Here is a 27286-nt window from a genome sequence, read left to right as displayed (position 1 = left end):
CATGTTTTAGGTTTCTGAGGAAAATATGTTAACATTGATTTCTTTTACAATCTAGTATTTCCTATTACTTCAAACTAAGGCAGTGAATCTGATTATTCAAAATTTTCCTGATGTACCCTTTATTGAGAAAAAAATGCTAAAAACCAATAACACAAATTAGATTCTTTTTTACCATGGCTCTTACGTTATGTTATTTCCAGAGCTTTTTTTCAGCCGCAACATGGCGGAATGGTGTTCCGCCACCTCTGGCTGCCCTGTCCTCTCTCTCCAACCTGTCAAACACAGAAGATGGTAGAGAAAGTTCTTGCACTACTCACTTCTTCTACCATCTTCTGTGTGTTATTGCCGAGCACCTAGGGCTTGTGCAGGGCTGGGAATTTGTTGGATGGTACCCCGAGTCCCGATGCCACAACTACCTGCATTTTATTTCCATCCCTGTGGTGCATTGGAAGCCAGCTCCAGTCCTCGCCCCTGCCTGTCAGACCTTAGCAGCACAGAACCAAGTGAAGCGATCTGGCTGTGTGCTACAGGTCTAGTAGGCGGAGACTGCACAGTGTTGAAAAGAAAGAACCTGCACACACCTGTTTGCAACCCTGCTGTGAAGCTGCAAACAGGTTGGAGAGAGCTGTTAGGAGAAAGGGAGGAGGGTGGGCACTTATGCAGAGATGTAACAGTGGAGAGGTTGGAACTGTAATGCAGACATGCCAGCTGGAGGAGTGAGGGGATTTGTCAAAACAGATAAGAGCTGTGAAGGAAAATGGGGCAAAGTGAGAGCTGTGTAGAGAGGGGCAGGTTGTGTAAGCTTTCCACCATCCACAGCTATGGGTGTACGCTCTGGATGAGGGGGGGAGTTAAGTTGTGGACAGTGGTATAGAACTGTGCTCTGACTTGGCGAACATGGAAGCTGTGGACTGTGAGTGAAAAGGGGAGCTGTGGTCTGTGGGAGAAGAGAGGAGCTGTGAACTTTGAAAGAAGAGGGGAGCTGTGGACTGAGAGAGAAGAGGGAAGTTGTGGACTGTTGGCACAAAGGGGAGCTGTGGACTGTGGGAGAAGAGGGGAGCTGTGGACTGTGGGAGAAGAGGGGAGCTGTGGACTGTGAAAGAAGAGGGGAGCTGTGGCCTGTGGGAGAAGAGGGGAGCTGTGGAAGAAGAGGGGAGCAGTGGACTGGGAGTGAAGAGAGGAGCTGTGGACTGTGGGAGAAGAGGGTGGCTGTGGACTGTGAGAGAAGAGGGGCGCTGTGGTCTGTGGGGGAAGCGGGAAGCTGTGGACTGTGGGAGAAGAGGGGAGCTGTGGACTGGAAGTGAAGAGGGGAGCTGTGGACTGTGGGAGAAGAGGGCCTGTGGAATGTGGAAGAGGAGTGAAGCTGCGGACTGGGAGTGAAATGGGGAGTTATGGACTGTGGGAGAAGAGGGGAGCTGTGGACTGTGAGAGAAGAGGGAAGATGTGGACTGTGAGAATAGAGGGGAGATGTGGACTGTGTGAGAAGAGGGGAGATGTGGACTGCGGGAGAAGAGGGGAGCTGTGGACTGTGAGAGAAGAGGGGAGCAGTGGACTGTGAGAGAAGGGGGAGCTGTGGACTGTGAGAGAAGAGGAGAAGAGGGGAGCTGTGGACTGTGGGAGAAGAGGGGAGCAGTGGACTGTAAGAGAAGGGGGAGCTGTGGACTGTGAGAGAAGAGGGGAGCTGTGGACTGTGGGAGAAGAGGGGAGCAGTGGACTGTGAGAGAAGGGGGGAGCTGTGGACTGTGGGAGAAGAGGGAAGCTGTGGTCTGTGAGAGAAGAGGGGAGCTGTGAACATGGAAAGCATAGGTGAGCTGTGGACGGGGTACAGAGGTGAACCAAAGAGATGTGCAGTGGTAAGCAATAGATGGTTACTTTGGGAGGGGATATCTAAGTACTGCTCATTGTGCTTATAATTTTCGGTGCCCTGTGTGATACAAATACCTCAAAACTGCACAATACACACTCTTGAGCCCTGCTTGTTATGTAATACGGAGAGCAGTACTCTGTGCCTCTTGTGCAATGAGCAGATTATTTGGCAGTGCTTTACATCTATCTTCGAGGAATACCTGGTTATTTCTATATTATTTAAAACAGGCAAAAAACATTCATCAAGGCAGCGCTACATGATAACACACCAAACTACTACAAATGTGCTTTCATGCAAGTGCACATAAATATTAAAGTTCAAATCGTTGCAGCAGTGTGATCGCTTCACTTTAAGGTTTAAGTAGAGTCCAACAAAGATAGTGCTTGATTACGTCATAGATTTGACCATTCCACCATCCCCTCCACATGTGTAGAGTAGGGGGGTAAAAAATCCCCCCTATGAATCAGACTCTTATATAAAGGGAAGGTAGTGCTGCGCTATGAACCTAAATACTGTGCGTAATAAAGTACAAAGGTGCTCAATGAAAGATATGGTTGAAAGAGGCAATGTTCAAAGGTCAAGATCCCCTGATGAAGTCATGTGACAGTGACGAACACTTGTGGGAACACGAGGCACTGGAAGTGATGTGGGCGAGCTCGCAGCTCGTTTATTATATACCTGTTTGATACTTCTTATTGCCCCATTGCGAGGTTCATTGGATGCGGACACACCAGGGACAATAGGGGGACTCTGATTCCAGACTAGAGACACACACCAGTGGAGCCGGATATGCCATACTGGGAGACTGCCAAGAAACACATTGAGATATACCCACATGCTGTTACTTTAGCAGTAAGGTAAGGGTACATCTATACATTACTCTGCACAGGAACCAGGAAGTCACCTATCATCAGCACTTTATGCCAGAGGATTGTCACCAGCACCAGTACTTTGTCATTTTATGCTGACACTGCTAATATACAGCCACTTATCTACCTTGCACCTTATATGGACACTACTTATCTTTTTTGCTTTCACCTATAAGAATATTTGCAGCATATACCTATATGGAGGAAACTTTTTTCTATGCTTGTATATGCCTTTTAGGATTTTACCTATTCCTTCAGGATTTATTGCAATAGTAGTGCACCTTCTTTTTGAGCATCGTTTTTTCACTTCATGTGCACACCATATGGATATATTTCCTATCACTGTTCTACGAAGAATCTTTTGAGCGTTTGATAAACTTTTATTGTCTTCTTGATACACTTTTATTGTTTTATCTGAAGAAGTCGCAGGGCATGCGATTTCCTATGGATATATTTCCTATCACTGTTCTACGAAGAATCATTTGAGTGTTTGATATACTTTTATTGTCTTATTGATACACTTTTATTGTTTTATCCAAAGAAATCGCAGGGTATGCGACATATTTTTATACTGCCTAGGACTGGATATATATTGACCTTTGAACATTGCCTCTTTCAACCATATCTTTCATTGACCACCTTTACACTTTATTACGCACAGTATTTAGGTTCATATCGCAGCACTACCTTCAATTTATATATTCTCTGGGTTATGATATTTCCTTCAATGTTGCAGCATATTGTTAAAAAATGCACATATTTGGTAGCGCGGGAATATCATTGTATTATGAATCAGACTCTTATGCCACGTACACATGACCGGACTTTCCGGCAAACTAGGTCCCTATGGAATTTTAGCAGAGTTCCACGGACACTCCGAACGAACGGACTTGGCCACACACGAACGGACTGAGTCCGTTCGTAAGGCCGTTCGTTTTGAACGTGATGACATAAACGGGACTAAACAAGGAAGTTCAATAGCCAGTAGCCAATAGCTTCCTTGCGTCGTAGTTGGTCCGCCGGACCAGCACACAGACAGGTGCAGCAAACCAACTCTTAGCCCTTGTACACACGGTCGGACATTCCGACAACGAAATCCGTCGGATTTTGTCCAAAACTTGTGTTGCATACACACGGTCGGACAAAGTTGTCGGAAAATCTGATCGTACGTAACGTGACAACGTTATTTCATTACGACGGGACTACGTTCAGGCTAGTAGCCAATAGCTTTGGTCTAGGAATTTGATCTGAGCATGCGTGGCACTTTGTCTGATCAGAATTCTCTACACACAATCGGACAAAGTCCGATCGGATCATGTTGTCAGAAAGTTTTATAGCCCAGCTCTAAAACTTTGTCCGTCAGATATTCTGACGGAAGCAGTCCAATGGAGCCCACACACAGTCGGATTATCCGACAACACGGTCCGATCGGACATTTTCCTTCGGAATGTCCGACCGTGTGCACAAGGGCTAAGGTTCGATCCTCTCACTGGATAATTGATCACGGTTCCTGTTGCAGCCGGGAGGACAAGTCATCCATTAATGAGCTCATTCACACATAGAAAGAGAGAACTCTATAGCGTAATTTATTTCAATAGAAATTCCCCCTTGTAGGACATGCGCTTACAAGATTGCAACATAAAATAGACATATGATATAAGTGATAACGCCAATGGGGAGCATAGCGGTGTCTACTACCGACAACAGCACAGCTTTCCAAAGTTGGTGGTATGCCCACGTAGCGTGTCCACGTCAATGTTGGTCGTCGTATAGCCTTCTGGAGCGTTTCATCATCTATGACATCATCTGAGGATGTGGCTACACAACACGATGTTACGTTTTATAGGCACATCAATCTGCAATTGGTTAACACCTTCAGTAATACCGCTTCTATGCTTAAGCTTATAATGCGGCTGTTTATTAGTCTCAACGTGCATCAGGTAAAAGGCAAGCAAGCTATATATTACCTGCATCCATCATATGTCCATATCAGGTAAGTAACCCGTAACATCATAGACACTCTGGGCTTAGATCAATCGATTTTTATGGGGGAGTGGGAAGATAAGTTTGTTTTTGCAAAAAAAAAGAAAAAAAAGAATGCCTACTCTTTTATAAAAGGTATATTGATGATCTGTTGTTCATTTGGGAGGGAAACAAGTGTTCCCTACACTAATTCCTATTCAAACCCAATTCCAATAACAACAATATAAAATTGCATTATGAATATAATAGAGAACAGATTCATTATCTTGATGTGAATGTGTTGAGAGTGGGGGATTCGCTGTCCAGTACAGTTTATTTTAAACCTACAGATAGGAATAGTTACCTACCCGGTAGTAGTGGTCCTCACCCTCACTGGTTAAGGAATATCCCAAAGGGACAGATAATGGGGGTGAGAAGAAATTGCAGCTTGGGTACAGATTTCCTGGCACAATCTAATATAATTAAAGGCAGGTTCATTCGAAAGGGCTATAAGGAATATCAATTAGATAAAATTATACATGAAATGGCAGAAACCCCCACGCAAAGCCTGTTTTAATAAAAAAAAGATGCTGTAGGTAATGACAAGCAAGAATGGGGATTTATCTCCAATTTCCATGTCCAATATAGGGAAATTGAGGATATTCTTAAATGGCATTTGCATGTACTATGTATGGACAGATTGCTTAAAGTAGCCCTACCTGAAACCCCTGTGTTTATTTATAGAAAAGCCCCTAATTTTGGAGATAAGATAATAAAGAAAGTTTTGGCCCCACCTAATAAACCATACATTTTTTTGGGGCTGCGCTGGTTTCTTTTCAGGCCGGAGATGCAAAGCTTGTTCACAAGTGACTGTCATATTAGAGGTATGACTGAATTTTCTTCCACTGGCAATAGTAGAACCATTAAAATCAATGAATCAATTCATCACATACCACACACATAGTATAAGTTTTACAGTGCCCATGTAATTTAATGTACGTGGGATGTACCAAAAGGACTTTAAAAAAAAGGTATCACCGAGCACATACATAATATAGAGATTGGTTTTAAACACCACAGTGTATCTTTGCATTTTAAAAAGTACCATAATCAGGACCCGTCCAGTCTTAAATTTTGGGGTATAGCCAGAGTTTATCCCAATTGGAGGGGGTCCAACATGGTTCATGAAGTATCTAAACGAGAAACTAAGTGGATTTTTCTTATGAATGCGTTGATGCTTAGTGGCATGAACATAGAACTCAATGAGAACTGTTTCATAACTGATTATTGAAGTACATAATCAAAATTCCACTTTAAAAGTATATTATCAATTTATTAAAATATTTATTTATGATAGGAATTTGAAATAAAAAATGTTCATATATATATGGACTATTCAGAAGTTATGCAGGATACAGTATATTTCTCTTGGAGCCATTGTGTTCACTAGAGTCAGCTATTTAAGTGAAAATTTGTGACCTATTGGACAGATTTTATAGTCGAACAAGAATAGTCTGTTCTGTCTAATTAATTATATAAAGAGTTAATGTGAGGACAGGCGGTATATACAGTATATCACAAAAGTGTGGGAGTACACCCCTCACATTTTAGTAAATATTTTATTATATCTTTTCATGTGACAACACTGAAGAAATTACACTTTGCTACAGTGTAAAGTAGTGAGTGTACAGCTTGTATAACAGTGTAAATTTGCTGTCCCCTCAAAATAACTCAACACACAGCCATTAATGTCTAAACCACTGGCAACAAAACTGAGTACACCCCTAAGTTAAAATGTCCAAATTGGGCCCAAAGTGTCAATAATTTGTGTGGCCACCATTATTTTCCAGCACTGCCTTAATCCTCTTGGGCATGAGGTTCACCAGAACTTCACAGGTTGAAACTGGAGTCCTCTTCCACTTCTCCATGATGACATCACAGAGCTGGTATATGTTAGAGACCTTGTGCTCCTCCACCTTCCATTTGAGGATGCCCCACAGATGCTCAATAGGGTTTAGGTCTGTAGACATGCTTGACCAGTCATCACCTTTAACCTCAGCTTCTTTAGTAAGGCAGTGGTCATCTTGGAGGTGTGTTTGGGGTCATTATCATGTTGGAATACTGCCCTGCGGCCCAGTCTCCGAAGGGTGGGATCATGCACTGTTTCTGTGTGTCACAGTACATGTTGGCATTCATGGTTCCCTAAAATGAACTGTAGTTCCCCAGTGCCCGCAGCACTCATGCAGCCCCAGACCATGACACTCCCACCACCATGCTTGACCGTAGGCAAGACACACTTGTCTTTGTATTCCTCACCTGGTTGCTGCCACACATGCTTGACACCATCTGAACCAAATAAGTTTATCTTGGTCTCATCAGACCACAGGACATGGTTCCAGTAATCCATGTCCTTAGTCTGCTTGTTTTCTGCAAACTGTTTGCGAGCTTTGTTGTGCATCATCTTTAGAAGAGGGATGATAGTCATGCAGACCAATTTGATGCAGTGTGCGGCGTATGGTCTGAGCACTGACAGGCTGACCCCCCAATCCTTCAACCTCTGCAGCAATGCTGCCAGCACTCATACGTCTATTTCCAAAAGACAACCTCTGGATATGACACTGAGCATGTACACTCAACTTCTTTGGTCAACCATAGCAAGGCCTGTTCTGAGTAGAACCTGCCCTGTTCAACCGCTGTATGGTCTTGGTCACCGTGCTGCAGCTCAGTTTCAGGATCTTGGCAATCTTCTTATAGCCTAGGCCATCTTTATGTAGAGCAACAACTCTTTTTTTCAGATCCTCAGAGAGTTCTTTGTCATGAGGTGCCATGTTGAACTTGAACCAGTGACCAGTATGAGAGAGTGAGAGCGCTAACACCAAATTTAACACCCCTGCTCCCCATTCACCCGGGACCTTGTAACACTAACAAGTCACATGACATCGGGGAGGGAAAATGGCTAATTGGGCCCAATTAGGACATTTTCACTTAGGGGTGTACTACTTTTGTTGCCAGCAATTTAGTAATGGCTGTGTGTTGAGTTATTTTGAGGGGACAGTAAATTTACACTGTTATACAAGCTGTACACTCACTACTTGTAGCAAAGTGTCATTTCTTCAGTGTTGTCACATGAAAAGATATAATAAAATATTTACAAAAATGTGAAGGGTGTACTCACTTTTGTGAGATTCTGTGTATAAATAAACGTTTTATGTTTTTATTTATATTGTACATTTTTATTCACATTATGATTATTTCCGCTGAGATTTTAATTAGGCCCCTTTCACACTGGGGCAGTTTTCAGGCGCTACAGCGCAAAAAATAGCACCTGTGTATCGCCTGAAAAAAACAGCTCCTTTCACTCCAGTGTGAAAGCCCTCTGGTGCGCTATCAGGATGGGGAAAAAAGTCCTGCTAGCCGCATCTTTGGAGCGGTGTGTTCACCGCTCCTAAACTGCTCCTACCCATTGAAATCAATGGGACAGCGTGGCTATACCGCCGGCAAAGCACCGCTGCATCGGCGCTCTGCGGGTGGTTTTAACCCTTTTTCGGCCGCTAGCGGGGGTTAAAACCACCTCGCTAGTGGCCGCAGACCGTCGCTAAAATGACGGTTAGCGGCGCTTTACCGCTGACGCCTCCCACCGCCCCAGTGTGAAAGGGGCCTTAGTGAAAGGTGTTGCACTCAAGTCATATCATGCTATTTTCATAATGCGTTTTTTTTTAAATAACATTTTGAAACCTGGACCCTTATTATGCTAGACTTTTTAGTGTTCAATAAATTAAATACTTGATTGATCGAAGCCGCCAGCCGATCAACGTGCATCAGAGTCTATGATGTTACGGGTTACTTACCTGATATGGACATATGATGGATGCAGTTAATATATAGCTTGCTTGCCTTTTACCTTGTGCATGTTGAGACTAATTAACAGCCGCCTGATAAGCTTAAGCATAGAAGCGGTATTACTGAAGTGGTCAACTGATTGCAGAGTGATGTGCCTATATAACGGAACTTTGTGTCGTGTAGCCACACCCTCAGATGATGTCACAGATGATGAAACGCGTCAGCCAGGGGCTATACAACGACCAACATTAACGTGGACAAGCTACTTGGGAGACACCGATATGATTGGAGTTATCACTTATATCATATGGCTATTTTATTTTGCAATCTTGTAAATGCGTGTCCTACAAGGGAGAATTTATATCTAAATAAATTAGTTTGAAACTGGATTACGCTATGGAGTTCTCTCTTTCTATGTGTGAATGAACTCATTAATGGGTGACCCGTCCTCCCTAGTGCAACAGGAATCATGATCAATTCAGAGGATTGAACCTAAAGCCCTGTATACAAGATCGGATTTTCCGATGCGAAATGTGTGATCACAGGCTGTTGGCGCAAATTCTGACCGTTTGTACGCTCCATTGGACAATTGATGTCAGATCTTCCGCAGACAAATGTTGGATGCCAGGTTTTAAAATTTTCTGCAAAGTGCAACTGCAGACTGTTGTTGGATTTTCCCTGTACACAAGTCAGTCGGACAAAAGTCTAAAATACAAACATGCTTGCTCGGAAGCAGGGACGAGCCAGAAGCGGTCACATTCTCTTCTTTAGTGGGATAATAATGAAGCTGCTTTGCTGATTATCCTGATGGACTTATTGCAAACTAATTTTCAAAAACTTTTTTTTCTAGTGATATCAAGAATAATATTATTATGCTTTTTTTTTTCTGTTTTTTTTTTTGTTGGGCAAGTTACCACAACACCATTATCCTGTAGTTTTTAAGATCAAAGATACAACTATATTGGTGTCCCTTGTCACTTTTACATTGTATTTTTTTTAACTGTAAAGCCCCGTACACACGAGAGGACTTATGTCCGACAGACTTCCGAAGGAGTTCCGTCGGAGTTCTGCTGGAATTCCGACGGAGTTCTGACAGACTTTTCGGCTGAGCGGACTTGGCCACACACAATCACACTAAACTCCGACGGATTCGAACGTGATGACGTACGACTGGATTCGAATAAAGAAGTTCATAGCCAGTAGCCAATAGCTGCCCTAGCGTCGGTTTTAGTCCGTCGGAATAGCATACACACGAGCAAATTTTTCGAAGGGACCGGGTCCGGCGGAGTTCCTTCGGAAAAATTTGAAGCATGTTCCATATTCTAAAGTCCTTCGGACTTTGGCGAGTCAAAAGTCCGTTGCAGCCCACACACGATCGAATAGTCTGACGGACTCAGTCCGTCGGACTTTGGATGTTGAAAAGTCCGCTCGTGTGTACGGGGCTTAACTGCCTACTCCCAAACTGTCATTTGAAGTAAAACACATAGCCAAGTATTATTCTACACAATTTTTTTATTGTGCATTAAAAAATGAAAACAAATAAAATTAGACATGCAATCTTATCTGCCAATAGAACTTAACCAAAAAGTGCATTCTTTGCATCCAAAAATATGGAAAATATAACAAATCAAATCATTATTATTCAAGCAAAAAATAAAATAAAAGCCTCATGCATGTGTCCTGCCTCTTAATATAGGGGGTCAACAGTGCCAAGATTTGGTGAAATCAGGGATCCGTCATCCGAAAATAATTCCAAAAATGATCTGGATTATTCTCCTGGAGCCCCCACAGCAAAGCCATATGACATAATTGGTCACGATTAATAAAGCAACCAATTTTTGGTGCAAGAAATCTTCCTCCTATTCCTGGACTGGACTTGTGTCAAAGCAATAACTCCAAGGCCAATAATAAATAACACGTTATCTCCTCCAATTCCGCAACATGTCTGGCTGACGAACAGCCGTTCAGAAACAAACTGAAAAGCACAAAATGAAAAGCGCAAACTGAAAAACGCTAAATGAAAATCGCAAATCAACACTCACCAAACTTCTACTAACATGAAATTAGCAGAAGGAACCCAAAGGGTGGCGCTAAAGAGCTGAAAAAACACATAGTATGTTGGCCGACAATTCCTTGCTGTTTGTATGCAAGACAAAATCCAGGCACACGCCTTCGGACAAAAGTCTGAGGTTTTGTCTGCGGAAAATCCGATCATGCTTAAGAGTTGGTTTGCTGTGCCTGTTACCTAACACAGGTAAGAGTCTGATTCATAGGGGGGTATTTTACCCCCCTACTCTACACGTGTGGAGGTGATGGTGGAAAGGTCAAATCTATGACGTAATCAAGCACTCTATCTTTGTTGGACTCTACTTAAACCTTAATGTGAAGCGATCACACTGCTGCAACGATTCGGACTTTATTATTTATGTGCACTTGCTTGACAGCACATTTGTAATAGTTTGATGTGTTTTTATGTAGCCCTGCCTTGATGAATGTTTGAATTTTGAATGTTGAATCTTCTTGTTATCAGCAGGAATTTGTGGTAGCTACTTTAGTTTTAAATAGGTTATTTGTGTAGTTTCACCTATTCCTCAAGTGCTTGAATTTGTAGGAGGAGGTTCGTTTGTCTACAAGTCATTCATTATTTCTATATTATGTCGCCCTTGAGGGTCTCTCTTTGGACTGGAACTTAACATTTTAAACTGCTGTGAAACAGAAGGTGAGGTGAACAGTTCATTTTTTTCTATAAATCTTAGAGAAATAAGTTGACACTAAAATATGTAAATGAATAATACTCTTTCCAGTTCACACATACAGTACATTCATATAAAACCTTTCATTCTGTGCCTGATTACACTCACATACACGGAGACTGCATTTCTTCTAAAGACAAGATTAAGTGTTATAATAACAGGACTAGAATAACAGAAATCATGATGTTTATTCTATTAACTGGCACCTGTGGTTAAAGCTCTTTGTAAAAGAACATATTTCAATTGAAATGTAAACTGGGCTCCATTTGATTTGTTTGTGAATGAAATATCTCATGAGCTACCGTGATTGCTGGGTGATATGCAGGTTTCACACTTCCAGAGATTCATATTGTTTGTTGCATAACAGTTTACTGTTATCATTTTTGAAATTTTTAGGTTCAGTTGAGGGAAATATACATGAGATTTAAAGCGTGACATGTTGGGTATATATTTACTTGGCATAACATCATATTTCACACTGTACAAAAAAATTGGGCTAACTTTACTGTTTTGTTATTTTTTAAGTCATGAAACAGTTGTTTTTTTCCCCCAAAAAAGTGTTTGAAAAATTGTTGCGCAAATACCATGTGAGATAAAAAGTTGCAACAACCACCATTTTATTCCCTATGGCTAAAAAAATATATATAATGTTTGGGGGTTCTAAGTAATTTTCTAGCAAAAAAATATGATTTTTATATGTAGGAGAGGAGTGCCAGAATAGGCCCGGTATGGAAGTGGTTAAAATCACTTTAAGTTGCCCTTGAGGAACCTATCACCAGTTGCCCTTGAGCAACCTATCACCAGTTACAACTGTGGTTACTTGTGGGGGGGTCTACCAAGGCTATGGAAAAACAGTTTTGCAGAAAGTCATTATTTGTATAGAATATACTCTGGGCTCCAACACTGGTAAGGATTTTCTTTACAAGAAGTAGTATAATATGGTACCTGCACAGAAAAATGTGCTGGATGCATGCGAGTGCCATTGACCACTTCAGCCCTGGAAGAATTTACCCTCTTCCAGACCAGGCCATTTTTTGCGATATGGCACTGTGTTGCTTTAAATGACAATTGCACAGTCATGTAACGCTGTAATCAAACAAAATTTACGTCCTTTTTTTCCCACAAATATAACTTTTTTTTTGGTGTTATTTGATCACCTCTGCGGTTTTTATTTTTTGCGCTGTAAACAAAGGAAGAGCAACAATTTTGAAAATAATACAATATCTTTTTACTATAATAAATATCCCAAATTAAAAAAAATAAAATAAAAATTTTCCTCAGTTTAGGCCGATATGTATTCTTCTACATGTTTTTGGTAAAAAAAATCGCAATAAGCATATATTGATTGGTTCGCTAAGTTATAGCGTCTACAAAATAAGGGATAGATTTGTGGCATTTTTATTATTATTTTTTTTTTTTGTAGTAAAGTCGGTGATCAACAATTTTTATTGGGACTGCGATATTGCAGACAAATCTGACACTTTTGACACATTTTTGGGACCAGAGACATTTATACAGTGATCTACAAAACTCTACAGAGCTATAGAAATGCACTGATTACTGTATAAATGTCACTGCCAGGGAAGGGGTTAACACTAAGGGGCAATCAAGGGGTTAACCTAGGTGTGTTTTAAATGTGGGGGGGGGTGGGACTGACTAGGGGAGGAGAGAGATCGGTGTTCATACATAGTATGAACACACAATCTCTCTCCTCTCCCCTGAGAGAAGCAGGATTTGTGTGTTTACACACACAGATCCTGGTTCTCACTCTGTCATGAGTGATTGCGGGTGCCCGGCGGTCAACGCACCCTGCCGAGAACTCGCAACAGCTCCACGGACAAGCTGTGGATGTGCAATCGTGCGTCCTACAATGTCTTAAAGGGCTAACGTACAGCTATGACGGCTCGCCTAGGGGAGCCATCCTGCCGCAGTATAACTGCGGCGGCTGGTCGGGATTCAAATGAGTGGGCTGCTGTGCCTATGCAAAACACGGCTCGCAGAGCCACATCAATGTGAACCTAGCCATAAAATGTTTCTTTCCAACATAAGTTTACTCTAATACACCACAAATAAAATGTAAAAATTTTGGTTTAACAAGCATATTGCAACAACAGAAATACTGGCCTTGTTTTAAAAATACAATGACCTTGTATTAAATTGGTTAAGCAGATTCCCTGCTGAGTATGCTTTTTTCTTCTCATTTACCCTGTGGTATGCAGAGGAAAAAGAAGGCAATAAATCATAAATCATAATCATTTCTTCATTCACAGTCACCAAACGCAGCTTTCCCTAGTACATGCAAGACTGAACAGCAGTTGAAGTTAATTGATTATAGATGTCCTATGTCTGGAACACAATTATATTTATTTGCTGTACTTTGGTCCCATAAACTGTGCCAACCAACAAAACATTTTCTTCTCTTTCAGATCTGCAGCTGTTTTGCACACTAGGGTCTCTCCACCTGTTTTTCTCTAGAAATAGTGGTTGCCTCAATGAAGAAAACCAATGTATCAGGAAATGGCATTATTGGCGGGGAAAGCAGAGGCCGACTTTACCTCCTTCAGATTCAAAAATATAGAGAACCTGTGTGAGGTACGGACCAGAAAAGGGGTCTTCTATAAAAAAGCTAAGCTGCTTCGTCCCGGCGAGGAGAGATTGTATAGAGGGCAAGTGGAAGACAGAATTCGACATATCATTATCAATGTAGGTGGCATCAAGTACTGCATTCCATGGACCACTCTCGAAGACTGTCCATTGACACGGCTTGGAAAACTAAGAAGCTGTAATAATTATGATGAAATAATGGATGTGTGTGATGATTATGACATTAACTGCAATGAATTCTTTTTTGATCGTAACCCATGTGCCTTTAGGACTATTATGACATTCATGGCAGCTGGGAAACTGAGGATACTAAGAGAAATGTGTGCCCTTTCCTTCCAGGAAGAGCTTATATATTGGGGAATAGAGGAGGAACAACTGGAATGGTGCTGCCTTAGAAAACTGCAGCAGAAGGAAGAAGAACTGGCTGAGGCCAAGATGTATGAGGAAGAATTTGGCACCTCCAAGGAAAATTCCCAAAGTGCCTTGCAGGACAGTGGACGATTGGCCCAGTGCATGAAGCATCTCAGGGATATGGTTGAGAACCCGCACTCAGGTATTCCTGGGAAGATTTTTGCCTGTTTATCGGTATCCTTTGTGGCCATTACAGCAGTCAGCCTCTGTATCAGCACCATGCCAGACTTTAGAGAAGAGGAAGACAGGGTAAGTGTGATATTGTACTTTTATATCCAGCTGTTTACAAGACACTCAAAAATACAGCTGCAGGGGGTAGCTATGTAAACTAATGCATGGGAACCAGAAGCTTAAAGGGAATATATGGTCACAACATAAACTTTCATTTTATAATATCAGCATTGTAATATCAATACAAACAGTGGTTAGTGTATACACTTACATAAAGAATATCCTTTCATGTTGTGAGTGCTGTCTGTCTGTTGGCTATCTCTTTCCACAACTTCTACATCCCTTGCTTGCTTTGCATCCTCCCCTCTGCTGTCTCCTTTGCATTTCTAAGCACTACTTCTTTCATGGTACTGCCATGCCTGTGATTAGTAATTTGTGTACTGACACTGCCTCCTAAAACTCCCCCTCTCAGCATCACTGTAGTTCAGAAGGAAGGCTCTGTTGATTCTTTAATACAGCAGTGCCTATTAACAGGGCACAGTAAATACGTGTCACAGAGTTCAAGGAAGTACATATGTGGGGAACGTGAAATACAGTTTGTAACTTAATAAATTATTATCGGTTTTGGCCATAAATACGCTTTACGTATATATATTTTACCGTTAGTTCCCTTACCAAAATATGTTCTATTTAAAAATAAATAGAAATGTAGGAAGGAGTACTAATATCTTTCATTACTGGACTGAACTGTACAGAAAATAGTTCATCAGATGACTGTTTTATGAGTTTATAAGAAGTCAAAGAATTCTGGTACTACATAAAAAAATGTGGTTAGATTTCAAGTGTTTTTTTTGTGGTTAAGGCTGTATTATATAAGAATATTTGAAAATAATACTCCTAATGGAGCATGGGCAATAGGTTTGAATATATTTTATATATGTATGTAGCACTAACCCCAGAAGGAGCTGCTGGTTTGATTTGGGCCTGCGCTCTATCAATAACCCCACTAACTTGACTCAATCCCCTTGGCACAGCTGTGGTGCAATGCAACAGAATACAACATAATACAAATGCAAAGTACCTGTATTGTAACCTCAGGATCCACTGGCTCCACTGGGTGGGGAAGAACAGTACGCCACAACACTGGATACTTAACCAGAAATATATTTCACTGTAGAATATTCAAAACAGGTGATTACAGAAATTGCGCTGTCATCCCAACATAGGACAATAGCACAATATATTTCAATAGGAACAATTTAAAACAATATATATATATCTGGATTAATACCTGGGAGCTCCCCTCACTTTAAAAGCTAAGAATGAGATCTCACTTAAAGTACTTAGTCTGTGATCTTCTTTCTTCGCTAGCTAAAATAACACCTTTGTGATTTGTAATCCACAGTCTATGAGAAGTCAGGTTGAGATGCTTCTGGTGTGACTCCAATAACTAATTTACAACGCTTGAGGCGCCAGAGTAGATAGGCCTCAAGCCTGCTCAGTGTCAGTTGCTCTGCTCCTCCTCCGTGGAACTACAACTTCCAGTGAGGCCTGTATGTGAGTCTAACTGCGTGTAAAAGTTAACAAACGGTGGGCCGTAACCCGCTCCCCAATTCTGTCGGAGCTCCGTGTAGTAACTTGGGTCCGGTGACTGCAGCTTGCTGGGCCAGTTGCTCTGTACAGCTCCGCTGGATGTATCCGGTCCTTCACTGCTCCGATGAGTGTCGCTGGACCTTCTCAATCCGGTCACCATCTCTCAGACACTGTCTGGTCACTCCACGAACAAACGGAGTTGCGCTCCGCAATGGCTGTGGGCCGCTGTCTCCGGAGAGCCTCCTCTCAGATCCGCCAAGGCCAGCAACGTGATCCCAAGAGACCTAAAATGGCCCTTTTATATCCTACCCAGCATACACTGCTTAAGAGAGTGTTCATGGGTAGGTCACACAGACTACTGGGTAATAAGGTCAACCTTCTCAATCAAAACAACAGTCACTTCCTGTATCAGTCTTTTTGTGTTTGTTCTGAGGTAAATAATCATAATAGTGCATTACCTCATTTAGTCTCTAGATGGCTCTAAATGCTGAACCGTAGCAATGTCCATAGACTTTATATTAAGCACTTAAGCCCCGGACCAATTTGCAGCCAAAGGACCAGGCCCCTTTTTTCGATAAAGCACTGTGTCGCTTTAACTGACAATTGCGTGGTCGTGCGACGTGGCTCCCAAACAAAATTGGCGTCCTTTTTTCCCACAAATAGAGCTTTCTTTTGGTGGTATTTTATCACCTCTGCGGTTTTTACTTTTTGCTATAATAAATATCCCCAAAAAATATCTAAATTTTTTTTTCCCACAGTTTAGGCCGATACATATTCTTCTACATATTTTTGGTAAAAAAAAATCGCAATTAGCGATTATTGATTCGTTCGCGCAAAAGTTATAGCGTTTACAAAATAGGGGATAGTTTTATAGCATTTTTATTAATATTTTTTTTTTACTAGTAATGGCGGCGATCATAGATTTTTATTGTGACAGCGACATTATGGCGGACACATCGGACATTTTTGACACATTTTTGGGACCATTGTCATTTATACAGCAATCAGTGCTATTTAAATGCACTCATTCCTGTGTAAATGACACTGGCAGTGAAGGAGTTAACCAATAGGGGGCAATGTAGGGGTTATGTATGACGTGATGGGTTTTTTTTATTGTAGGGGGCCTGGCCTGGCTTGTGACGTCACTGATCATCCTTCCCTATAAAAGGGAAGAGACGATCAGTGACAGCCACACAAGGAAGCACGGGCAGAGGTTTGTTTACACAGACCTCTCCTCATTCTTCAGCTCTGTGACCCAATCGCGGGACACCAGTGGCGGTCGGGTCCGCTGGTCCCACGGCCATGGTCACGGAGCACATGACACGGCTGGGCACTTAAAGAATCACGTACCGGTACGTGATTTTGCCCACCCGTGCCATTCTGCCAACGTATATCAGCGTGAGGCGGTCCTTAAGTGGTTAAAGCATGCAAACACATATCAATACACAAGGATGTCAGCGCTACATGCATATCACATATGTATGTTTCATGCTTTGCAGAGAATGTCATAGCTCAGAGCAAACATCAAGAACATTTCATAGAGTGTTAGAAAAACACTGCAGTGTTGTTTACAAAGTGCACTAACCCATAGAAAACAATCCACCTTTTTTTTTTTACTGTAGTCAGAATAGTAAAACGTAAATTCTAAATTGGTTACCATGGGTTACTGTACACTGCTGTTTGCCTAGTTCAATAAGTTTACCAGCATTGAAAGAATTAAAAATTTCCAGTGCATGTAATTTGAATAATTCCAGTTTTATTAGGGTCTCAGAACTTCGGTCCATGGGCCAGCTTGGCCTGAATCAAATTATTTATGTGAAATTCTACTTTACACGTTGAGGCTGGTGCAAATCCTATACAGTTTAGTAAATTGCTTGCCATGCAACTTTCTATTGAATTGTATTTTTTGTATTTTTGTGCTTATTACTCTTAATGAAGTGTGTTTTAAAAAATAATTTAGACAGTTTGCTCAGATAACAGGAGTAAAATCTTTATTGATATACATTTAAATAAATAAATAAACATAAGAAAAGGGGCCATATTTTAAAAACTGTCAATGTGGCTTTCACAAAATGTATGTGGCCAATTAAATAGACTCTTTTCCAGCAAAATTACTGATTTGCAGATTAGAAAAAAAGATTTTCGAACGAGGAGCAATTGGATGACACTATGGACATACGTTAACCCCAATTATACGTCAGTGCCACATTCTGAGATTCACTCAATAAACACAACCAAAATTAATTGAACCACAGTCCATGGACTTTATGGGCACCACCAGACATTGTTATATATAATATATATAATATATATGGTGGTGCCCATAAAGTCCATGGTTGGCGGTTCAATAGCTTATAGTTTAGTAGTTTCCTTCTTTTTAGACTGATATCCAAAAGAATAATGATGGACCTTTTTACTTATAGTTAATAAATATTTCCTCTACATTTTACTTAGCAGTAAAACATGTCATAATTTTATTAAGATTTTTTTTCTTACTCTTTTTACTAATCCGAAGACTGGGCATAAAACAGACTTATTTACTGTTCAGAGGCTATTGTAAGATGTTGGGTTTAAACTCTGTCATTGGAGAACATTACTCTCTGGATCCTTGACACTTTGTACGGTATTGGTTTTGCTAGTACAATGATATGATATTATTGAAGCAGTTACTATGGTTTATAACCTATTATAAATATTTTAGTTGAACCTATAGGTTTCTAGCCCAGTCCCTTTTCTTAGAAACTTCCATATGTAGGGCAGTGCAGCAAAATCTTCATCGTAATCTTTTTTTGTTCCCATATGCTTGTGATTGCTGTTAGGTGTTGTTGGTACTGCGAAGCAGCAAACCAGAAATGTTGTGTCCATATAACTGCAGATAACTGAATAAAGCTATCTACAGTTTCCATATGGGACAAGGAATTAGATGCTGATTTATTGTTAGACACATACAGTATATTTATTATACAAGAATATTACTAAAAAAGCCTTCACAAATGTCACAAGCTATACTAAGGATGCCATCTGTTCTTGTTTGCCAGAGATCATCCCCATTTCAAGGGGTATCCCCTGAAGAAGTATCCCCAGCATTGTTCCTGCATCCCACAGTGAGCAATACACACAAGCGCCCATCAGCAATCACCCTGCACAATCTTCTATCCAGATTCCAAAATGGCGCTGCTGGAGCCATCTATGCATATGCAGCAGCCTCACTGCTCATGCAAGTGTAGGTGGCTCCAGTGGCACCATTCTGGAATCTGGATGGGTAGTTGCTGAGTGGACACCTGCGCTGTGCAATATTTGCTGTGGCCTGCTGTTGACCTAGCACCTGCTCAAGGTTTACATTGCCCAGCTCCTGGGGATACTACCCTGGGATGTCTGCATGAATTATACATAAAAAGCCAGACAAATCAAAGGGGGAAGGAATGGATGCCTGACTTTCACACAGTCCCTGAGCCATGGTCCATCACCAAGCCTAAGGACAAGGTAGAGTACCTTTAAACGACAATGCTGCAGTTGCACTTAATACCCTGCATTCTGTGCATTATTGGCTCTTGAACCTCTGCAATTTGTGTTTTACACACTCCTGCTCCCTGAATTCTGTGCGTTACACACAGCTGACCCTTGCAGTCAATATGTTACACACTCCTGACCCCTACACTCAGTACGTTACACACTCCTGTCCTCTGAACTCAATATATTACATACACCTGACCCATGCATTCTATGCATTGCTTGAATTTGATCTCTCCAATCTGTGCATTACACTCTCTTGACCTCTGTACTCTGTACGCTACACACTGCTTACCTCTGCCTTATGTACGTTAGAAATTCCTGACCCCTGCACTAAATACATTGCTTTGACCTCTATGCTCTGTGTTGTCCTGTTGGATCATTTATTCACTGTATCATTGAAGTTTTTGAAGCAAAAGTTTTTCTATGTATTTAATTGTTTAAAATGTTTTAAAGTGGTGCTTCAGTCATTTTTTCAACTTTTAATCTATTAAATCTTCTGCCCTTGTTGTTTTAACTTTGGATAGTAAAACATTTGTTTTTCTGCCAGCAAATACCTTATACAGCCCACTTCCTGTTTCTTGTCTGATAAAAAGCCTAGGCTTATGGTATCATGCACAACTCTCTCACTCACTCTCATGAGCGTTTGCCAGGAAGGGAGGGGGGTTGAGTAATAAGAGGGCCAATGAGAGCTGCAGAGCTGCAGAGTTGGAGGTGTGTCTGTGTAAATCCAGGAAGTGAACAAGCAGCAGCTTCAGCTGCCCACAGTTAAAATGGTTGCAGCCAGACTCAGTGGAGGTAGATTTCTGCAGCATATTTGGCAAGTACAGAATCACTGTATATATAAAATAATATGCAAAGTGGTTGGGGGGAAGCTTCAGAATGGCAAAGATGTTTTATTACAAATTATGTGCAGTTCCTCTTTCATGCAGCTCCAATTTCAGATCAAGTATCTGTATTTTACTCCCTTCTCTAGCATTTTCCAGAATTGCCTAAGTTCCAAGAACCTGGGATCTCTAATGCCTACTTCTGTAGAAATCTATCGCTAAATGTGTATCTTATTCAATCCCACACTTGTTTCCACAGCGGAGTTGTTTTCCGTTAAGTTGCATAAGTACTTCTTATGTAGCTTAATCAACTTTAAAGTATTTGTAAAGGCTCACCTTGTGTGTGTCGCAGGGCACCTAGCCCCCTTAATAATTACCTGAGCCCCATCTCGTTCCAGCGATGTGCACAAGAGCCTTGGCGCTTCAGGGCTCTCTCTCTTCATTGGCTGAAACAACAGCAGGAGCCATTGGCATGCAGAGCAGGGGCTTGGGAGCAAGTATACATGCTGCTTGCTCTGGGTTCACTCGGCAGGAGTTAGAGGCCAGGATAGCAAAACCATTGCACAGAGCAGGTAAGTCTAACATGTTTTTTATTTAAAAAAAAATAATCCTTTAGTTTTGCTTTAAGCTCTATCCCTCTCGGCAGGGGTTTTGCAACTTACTATTACAATTGGGATCAGATTTCTGAAGATAAAAAGGAAGGGGGGAAGCGCAATCTAAGTGTAGTATTAAAATACAGTTTATTTGCAGATGGTTATAAAAACACTGCCATCACAGGAGAAAACAGAGGTACTCACTCATAAGATAAGGGTAACTCTGCCGCTCAGCCTTCTGCAGGGCCCGCCAGTGGACTCCTGTCACTGTAGATGACCAGGTGGAAGTCAGGTGGAAGCCTGGATGCCAGGTAGAAACCAGGAAGTCTCCAGGGCCATACAGAGCTGGCATACTCTGGGGACAGCTTAATCTGGTGCTTACCATAGCCTATGGACTTCTTTTGAACTTTATGGATTATGAATATTAATACTATTTTGCATATTCAGTGCAGCAGTTAACCCTTTCTGTGCACCATAACCCCTCAATGCCTATTCAAAGTTCTTCGGTAGCCTTTTACTCGATATTCATGGACTATTGTGTCCTCCCCGATGACCTCTGTTTCCTTGCTTCCCCATTATAGAATTGCTTATAATCCTTCCCTGAAAAGAGTCATTGCCCTTACTTCTCACAGTCCCTGCTAAAGCTGTGTACACTCTCCTTGAATGTATCAGATACTTTATCTCTCTTCATGGAATATCTGGTATAATGTGATAACTGCTCTCCCTGTAGATTTCCTTCTTGTTCTTTCTCTCTATCCATTTTGATTCTCCTACTCTGTTAGAGAATATGCAAATCAACCCATGTACCTATGGCATTTTCCTCCTAGAAGTCCCACTGTCCTTGCAAATTTTTTGGCTGGGTTCACACTAGTTCGTGTTGGATGTGGGTCTCCCCCGATCCAATTCGCATTTTAGGAGGCTGTGACCAGCTTTCAATGGAGCCAGTTCACACAGCTCCCTGGGACGGCTGAGGAGCAGTTTGCAGAAGAGTCATTTGCGTCTTCTGGTCCATTTCAGGTCCAAATCCATACAAAAATTCGGGCCTAAATCGTCTCTGAAATGGAGAACAGGGACACACCGGAAACTGGCTGTGAGCCACTCCGCACAGCAGAGTGAACCCAGCCTTAGTCAAAACGGGGACTATTCCTTCATGCTTCTTGGGAACATTCTCTTTTGGGATGCATCTTCTCAGCCACTCATTGAGTCTAGTGGAATCTGGTTATCTTCTGTTATTTTTCACATTTATAATTCCAGTGCTCATAGATGGATTCATAACATTGGCTCCTCTACAGTGGATTCTATCCTTTACAAGAGAAGGTATCCTGATTCTTCAAATCTTATATACAAGACTCAACAGTCAGGCAGGTTATGGTATGGCTATCACATTCTTTTATATAGCTGTAATTCATCACCTTTTCCTATTTTTCCACTAGATTCAGGGTTACTTGTCCAATTTAATTTTACACTTTTCTGATCAGAGAACTCTAATTATCCATACGTATATTTTTAAAATTACTTTTATCTCAAATGGCATCCTTTATATATATGTAGGGAGTAATGTAGTGAAACAGTTAGCCCCTTCTCGATCCCTAAAGTGGAGTATACATTATGAGGTCCCAAATTGTTTCATGACAACTATTTTAGAAAGCAAATACAGTTATTTAAAAAGATCTTATCTGATATGGGGGTACTGGAGTATATAGAAGGTGAAAACGCTCATTTATTCCCAGAGATCAGATTTAATGAATACCATTTCATATTGTGTAAGCCATTTAGAATTCGATTTCTTTCACTTTTGTACAGGGATTTTTATGTGACTGAACATCATTGTCTTCCTTTGCCTATCAATAATATATATTCCGTCTGTGGTACAGTCTGTTTAAACTTGGCATAAAAAAGAGTGATTGAGTGCAATGTAAAACAAGAAAGACGGGTTCTACCACTGAGTATTGTCTGCATTTATGTAACTATCCACTATGTATATATACTGATTTGTATAGAAAGTGCTTTTTATCTCCTTCTAACAGATGTGACTTCTTGAATAGATGTAGCATTGTAATTCAATAAGATTATACAATTCATTGTATGCTTCTGTAATGTATCACAGCATTCTTAGTATTTTATGTCACAATTTTTCATATGCTTGAGGAATCAAATAGTAAGGTACTGGATTGTTATATTATTGTATGAAGATAGTTTGCTTCAGAAATGGCTTTTATAAACTTTTGTTAAAACTTTATTCAAGGAAAACTGATTAACCTTGACATTATAGAACAGGGATAGGCAACCTTTTGAGCACAGTGTGTCAAAAAATGTTTTTAAAGAAATTAAGCATGCCAATTTTATAACAAAAAAATTTCAACTTCACACCTCTCAATCACAAAAAGGATTTTTTATAAAGTAAATGCTGTAAACTACTTTAGTAGTGAGAAATGAACATCCTGCACTCTCACGTCTTAGATCAGCCCCAATTCCTACAACTCCACACCTCAGATCACTGTCCCCCCTGCTCATCTGCCCCACCACTGTACCCACTGCTCATCTGCCCCACCACTGTACCCCCAACTCATCTGCCCTACCACTGTACCCCCTGCTCATCTGCCCCACCACTGTACCCCCTGCTCATCTGTCCCACCACTGCAACCCCATGTACACCTGCCCAACCACTGTACCACCCTGCTTATCTGCTCCACCAATGTACCCCCTTTCTCATCTGCTCCACCAATGTACCCCTTTTCTCATCTGCCCCACCACTGTACCCGCTGCTCTTCTGTCCCACCACTGTAACCTCCTTCTCATCTGCCCCACCAATGTTCCCCCTTTCTCATATACCTTTCCACTGTACCTCCATGCACATTCTCTGCACCACTGAACCATGTTCTCATCTGTCCTAACACTGAACTTATCTGCTCATCTGCCCCACCACTGTAACCCCTTTCTCATCTGCCCCACGAGACTGTACCTCCTGCACATTTGTCGCACCACTGTAACCCCCTGCTCATGTGTTCCATCGATGTACCTCCTTTCTCCTCTGCACCCCTCTGCACATCTGCCCCACCTCTGTACCCTTCGCTCCTTTGCCCCACTGCTGTAACCCCCTGTTCATCTGTCCCACCAATGTACCTCCTTTCTCCTCTGCCCCAACACTGAAACCCCCCTGCTCATCTGTCCCACCACTGTACCCCCCTGCTTTTCTGTCCCACCGCTGAACCCCCTTCTCCTCCCTCCTTCCACTGTACCACCTGCACATCTGCCTCACCATTGTACCCCTTGCTCTTCTGTCCCACCACTGTAACCCCCCTACTCATCTGCCCCATCAATGTAACCATTTTCTCATCTGCCCCACTACTGTACCTCCCTGCACATCTGCTCCATCGCTGTATCCCCATGCTGTTCTGAATCACCTAACACTGAACCCGTCTGCTCATCTGCCACACCACTGTAACCCGCTTTCTCATCTGCCCCACCAATGTACCTCCTGCACATCTGTCTCACCTCTGTACCCCCTGCTCTCCTGCCCCAACTTTGTTCCCCCTGCTCTCCTGTTACACCACTGTAACCCACTGCTCAACTGCTCCACTGTTCTACTCTCCTGCTTTTCTGCCCCAACACTAAACCCCCCTGCTCATCTGGCCCAACACTGAATCCCCCTGCTCATCTGGCCCAACACTGAATCCCCCTGCTCATCTGGCCCATCATTGTACCCCCCCTGCTCTTCTATCCCACTGCTGAACCCTCTTCTCATCTCTACCACCACTGTGCCCCCTGCACATCTGCCCCACTGCTGTACCATCCTGCTCTTCTGTTCCACCTCTGAACCCCTCCTGCTCATTTTCCCCACCTCTGTACCCTCTTCTCATCTATGATATGTGTGATATGCAGAGTAGTGAAAGGAAGCAGAGATGAGACACATCTACCTGTCCTGGAACACTCATTCTGCTGAACCACCTCTTGCATCCAGCCCACGATGCGCAATGATGAACTCAGGTCAGGGGCATTTTCTGAAAGCAGTGGGCCTGCGTGCAGGATCATACATTGGGCACCCATAGCTGAGAAAAAGTGGTTAGTTGTGATTTTCAGTGCACTGAATACTGGCTGTGGCTTAAAGGGACACAGAGTGCAGGGTTCAGTAGTAAGTGGGCAAAGGTTCAGGAATAATTTCAACAAAGTTCCCAGAAGCTCAACAGTAATTCCACAAACGGTCACCTGATTGTGGTTTTCTCAATCACAGTGAAATCCGTTCTTTCTGAGAGTGGTAGTGGCAACCAGGTGAGGCATCTTCCTCCAGATGGTGGATGGGGCTAGCAGGACTGTGATTGGCTTTCGCAGTGGCCAAGACAGTCCTCCTCCTCCTGAAAACAGGGACCCCCCCCAGCAGAACTGCTTCCCATCACAAAAGCTGACGATCGCAGCTACAGCAAAGTTGGAGAACCAAACAATGTTCACCATCTTTTATAATGTGGGGCACAGTGCCCCCCCCCCCCCCGTGCAGGTGTGGTGAATTCTGAAATTGGAATGCATTATTGCCTCACTGACACTTCCCTGCCCTGCTCTGCTGATGGGGAGGCAAAAGAGGCTTTGCGTGCTGTGGGTTGCCTACCCCTATGTTAGAGTGACATTAATTCTGAATGGCATTGCATTGCGCTAGGGCATGTTACCGCAGCAACATGATGTGAAAGGTACCTAAACAGTTATTTAAATGTAAAGGATAAGGTCACCTTTGAAGAAAAAATAGTAAATGCACATATCTTTGTGCTGATCAGCAGTCTCACAGTCCAGTATAACTACAAGTTTGTCTGCCACGGTGGATCCATGGGAACATGTTAAATGTTGCACCCTAAATACAGGTGTAAAATGTAACATGTTCCAAAAGGTGAACCTATCCTTTAAATCCAAATAAAAGTTCCCTAGAACGATATTGTTATTAGTAACTCTAGAGAAGATTGTATAATCAGGTTTGCAATGTGTGTAATCAACTTCACACTTGATTGAAACCTCAGTAGTATAGTTGTGTGCATTTGATTTTATTTCTTACTGTTTAAAGTTAATCCTGAAAAAGCAAGAGTCAGTTCAAAACAGCCTCTAAACGCCAATGCCTGCAGTGATATGGGGACAAGTTTATTAGCCATTGCCTATGAAGGAGAGGTACATTAGCTGGACTGTATGACCTAGAAACAAAAAAGCAGCATGTGCGTGGATCTGTGAGCACTGGCTGTCCTACCTCAAAGATTTGTGTGTTTGGCACAAGGACACGTATACCAAGCCATTGTTTTAAGCACAAATTGTTGCTAGGACTGAAGTCGTTACATAATTTTTCCTTGCCTGTTGAACAGCATTCATTTCAAAGTGCTAAAATGCTGCTTAAAAAGAACACAGCACTTACCCCCTCCTATTCTTCACAATGTGCAAATGACATAATTAAGTCAATATAACTCTAATTACTGCAAGCATAGATGGAAAGAAAGCATAAAAACATTTTATGCACTCAATAAAGCAAACAGACACTTTCTCTAAATCTTCAGTTTTAAGCTCATCTGTGGTTAGGGCTTAGATAAGTACTGTAAAATCCACAGTAAACAGAAAACCAATATAAATGGCAGCTAGATAATGAGTTTGCACAAAGCCTCTACATGGCCACCTACTTCTGCTCTTGTTATCGGAGTGCGTTGAAAGGCTCAGCTTCGTGGTAGAAAAGGAAGTAGGCTCAGTGCTAATTGTGAGCACAAAGACAATTCGTTCAGCTGTAAATATTCAGAACCACAGACTGTACATGTAGATCACTAGAACCAAAACATTACCATTACTTGTCTTATCACCAAATACAAAGCCTGTCACATTAGGTCAGCAAGTTTATAACAAAAACAAGATACTAGTTAAAAGGTAGCCAGACAAAAATTATGTAATGTAAAAAAAGATATATTTTCGAAATGTGTATTTATAGTCAAAACATTTTTTTAATTATGAATAGAGTATCAGTTCCCTTTTTGCTCTCTGTTGTCATCAGAACAAATATCCTCATTGGAATATTTCCACTGACTTTGTGTTATGGTGGTCTAGATCAGTGTTTCTCAACTCCAGTCCTCAAGGCACCCCAACAGGTCACCTTTTTTAGGATTTCCCTCAGATGGAACGGCTGTGGTAATTACTAAGGCAGTGAAACTGATCAAATCACCTGCGCAAAATAATGGACAGCCTGAAAACATGACCTGTTGGGGCGCCTTGAGGACTGGAGTTGAGAAACACTGGTCTAGATTTCTCATCACAGCAGCAGTAAAATCTGACCTGA

At 41.8% G+C, this 27286-nt stretch overlaps 1 protein-coding gene across 2 annotated transcripts in view; it reads left to right on the top strand.

The window, feature by feature from the left end:
- Positions 1-27286, top strand: part of KCNG2 (potassium voltage-gated channel modifier subfamily G member 2) — a 260102-nt gene that overhangs the window by 168665 nt on the left and 64151 nt on the right. For both annotated transcript variants that reach the window (XM_077492320.1, XM_077492321.1), the window contains exon 2: positions 13718-14555. In XM_077492320.1, coding sequence (XP_077348446.1) covers positions 13797-14555 — 759 coding nt within the window. In that variant the 5' untranslated portion in view covers positions 13718-13796. The remainder of the gene's footprint in view (positions 1-13717; positions 14556-27286) is intronic.

Source organism: Lithobates pipiens, unplaced genomic scaffold (genome assembly GCF_037356315.1).
Source record: "Lithobates pipiens isolate NorthernLeopardFrog02 unplaced genomic scaffold, aLitPip1_a1.2 Scaffold_19, whole genome shotgun sequence".
Classification (NCBI taxonomy): Eukaryota; Metazoa; Chordata; class Amphibia; order Anura; family Ranidae; genus Lithobates; species Lithobates pipiens.
This window is presented reverse-complemented; position numbering and strand designations above follow the sequence as displayed.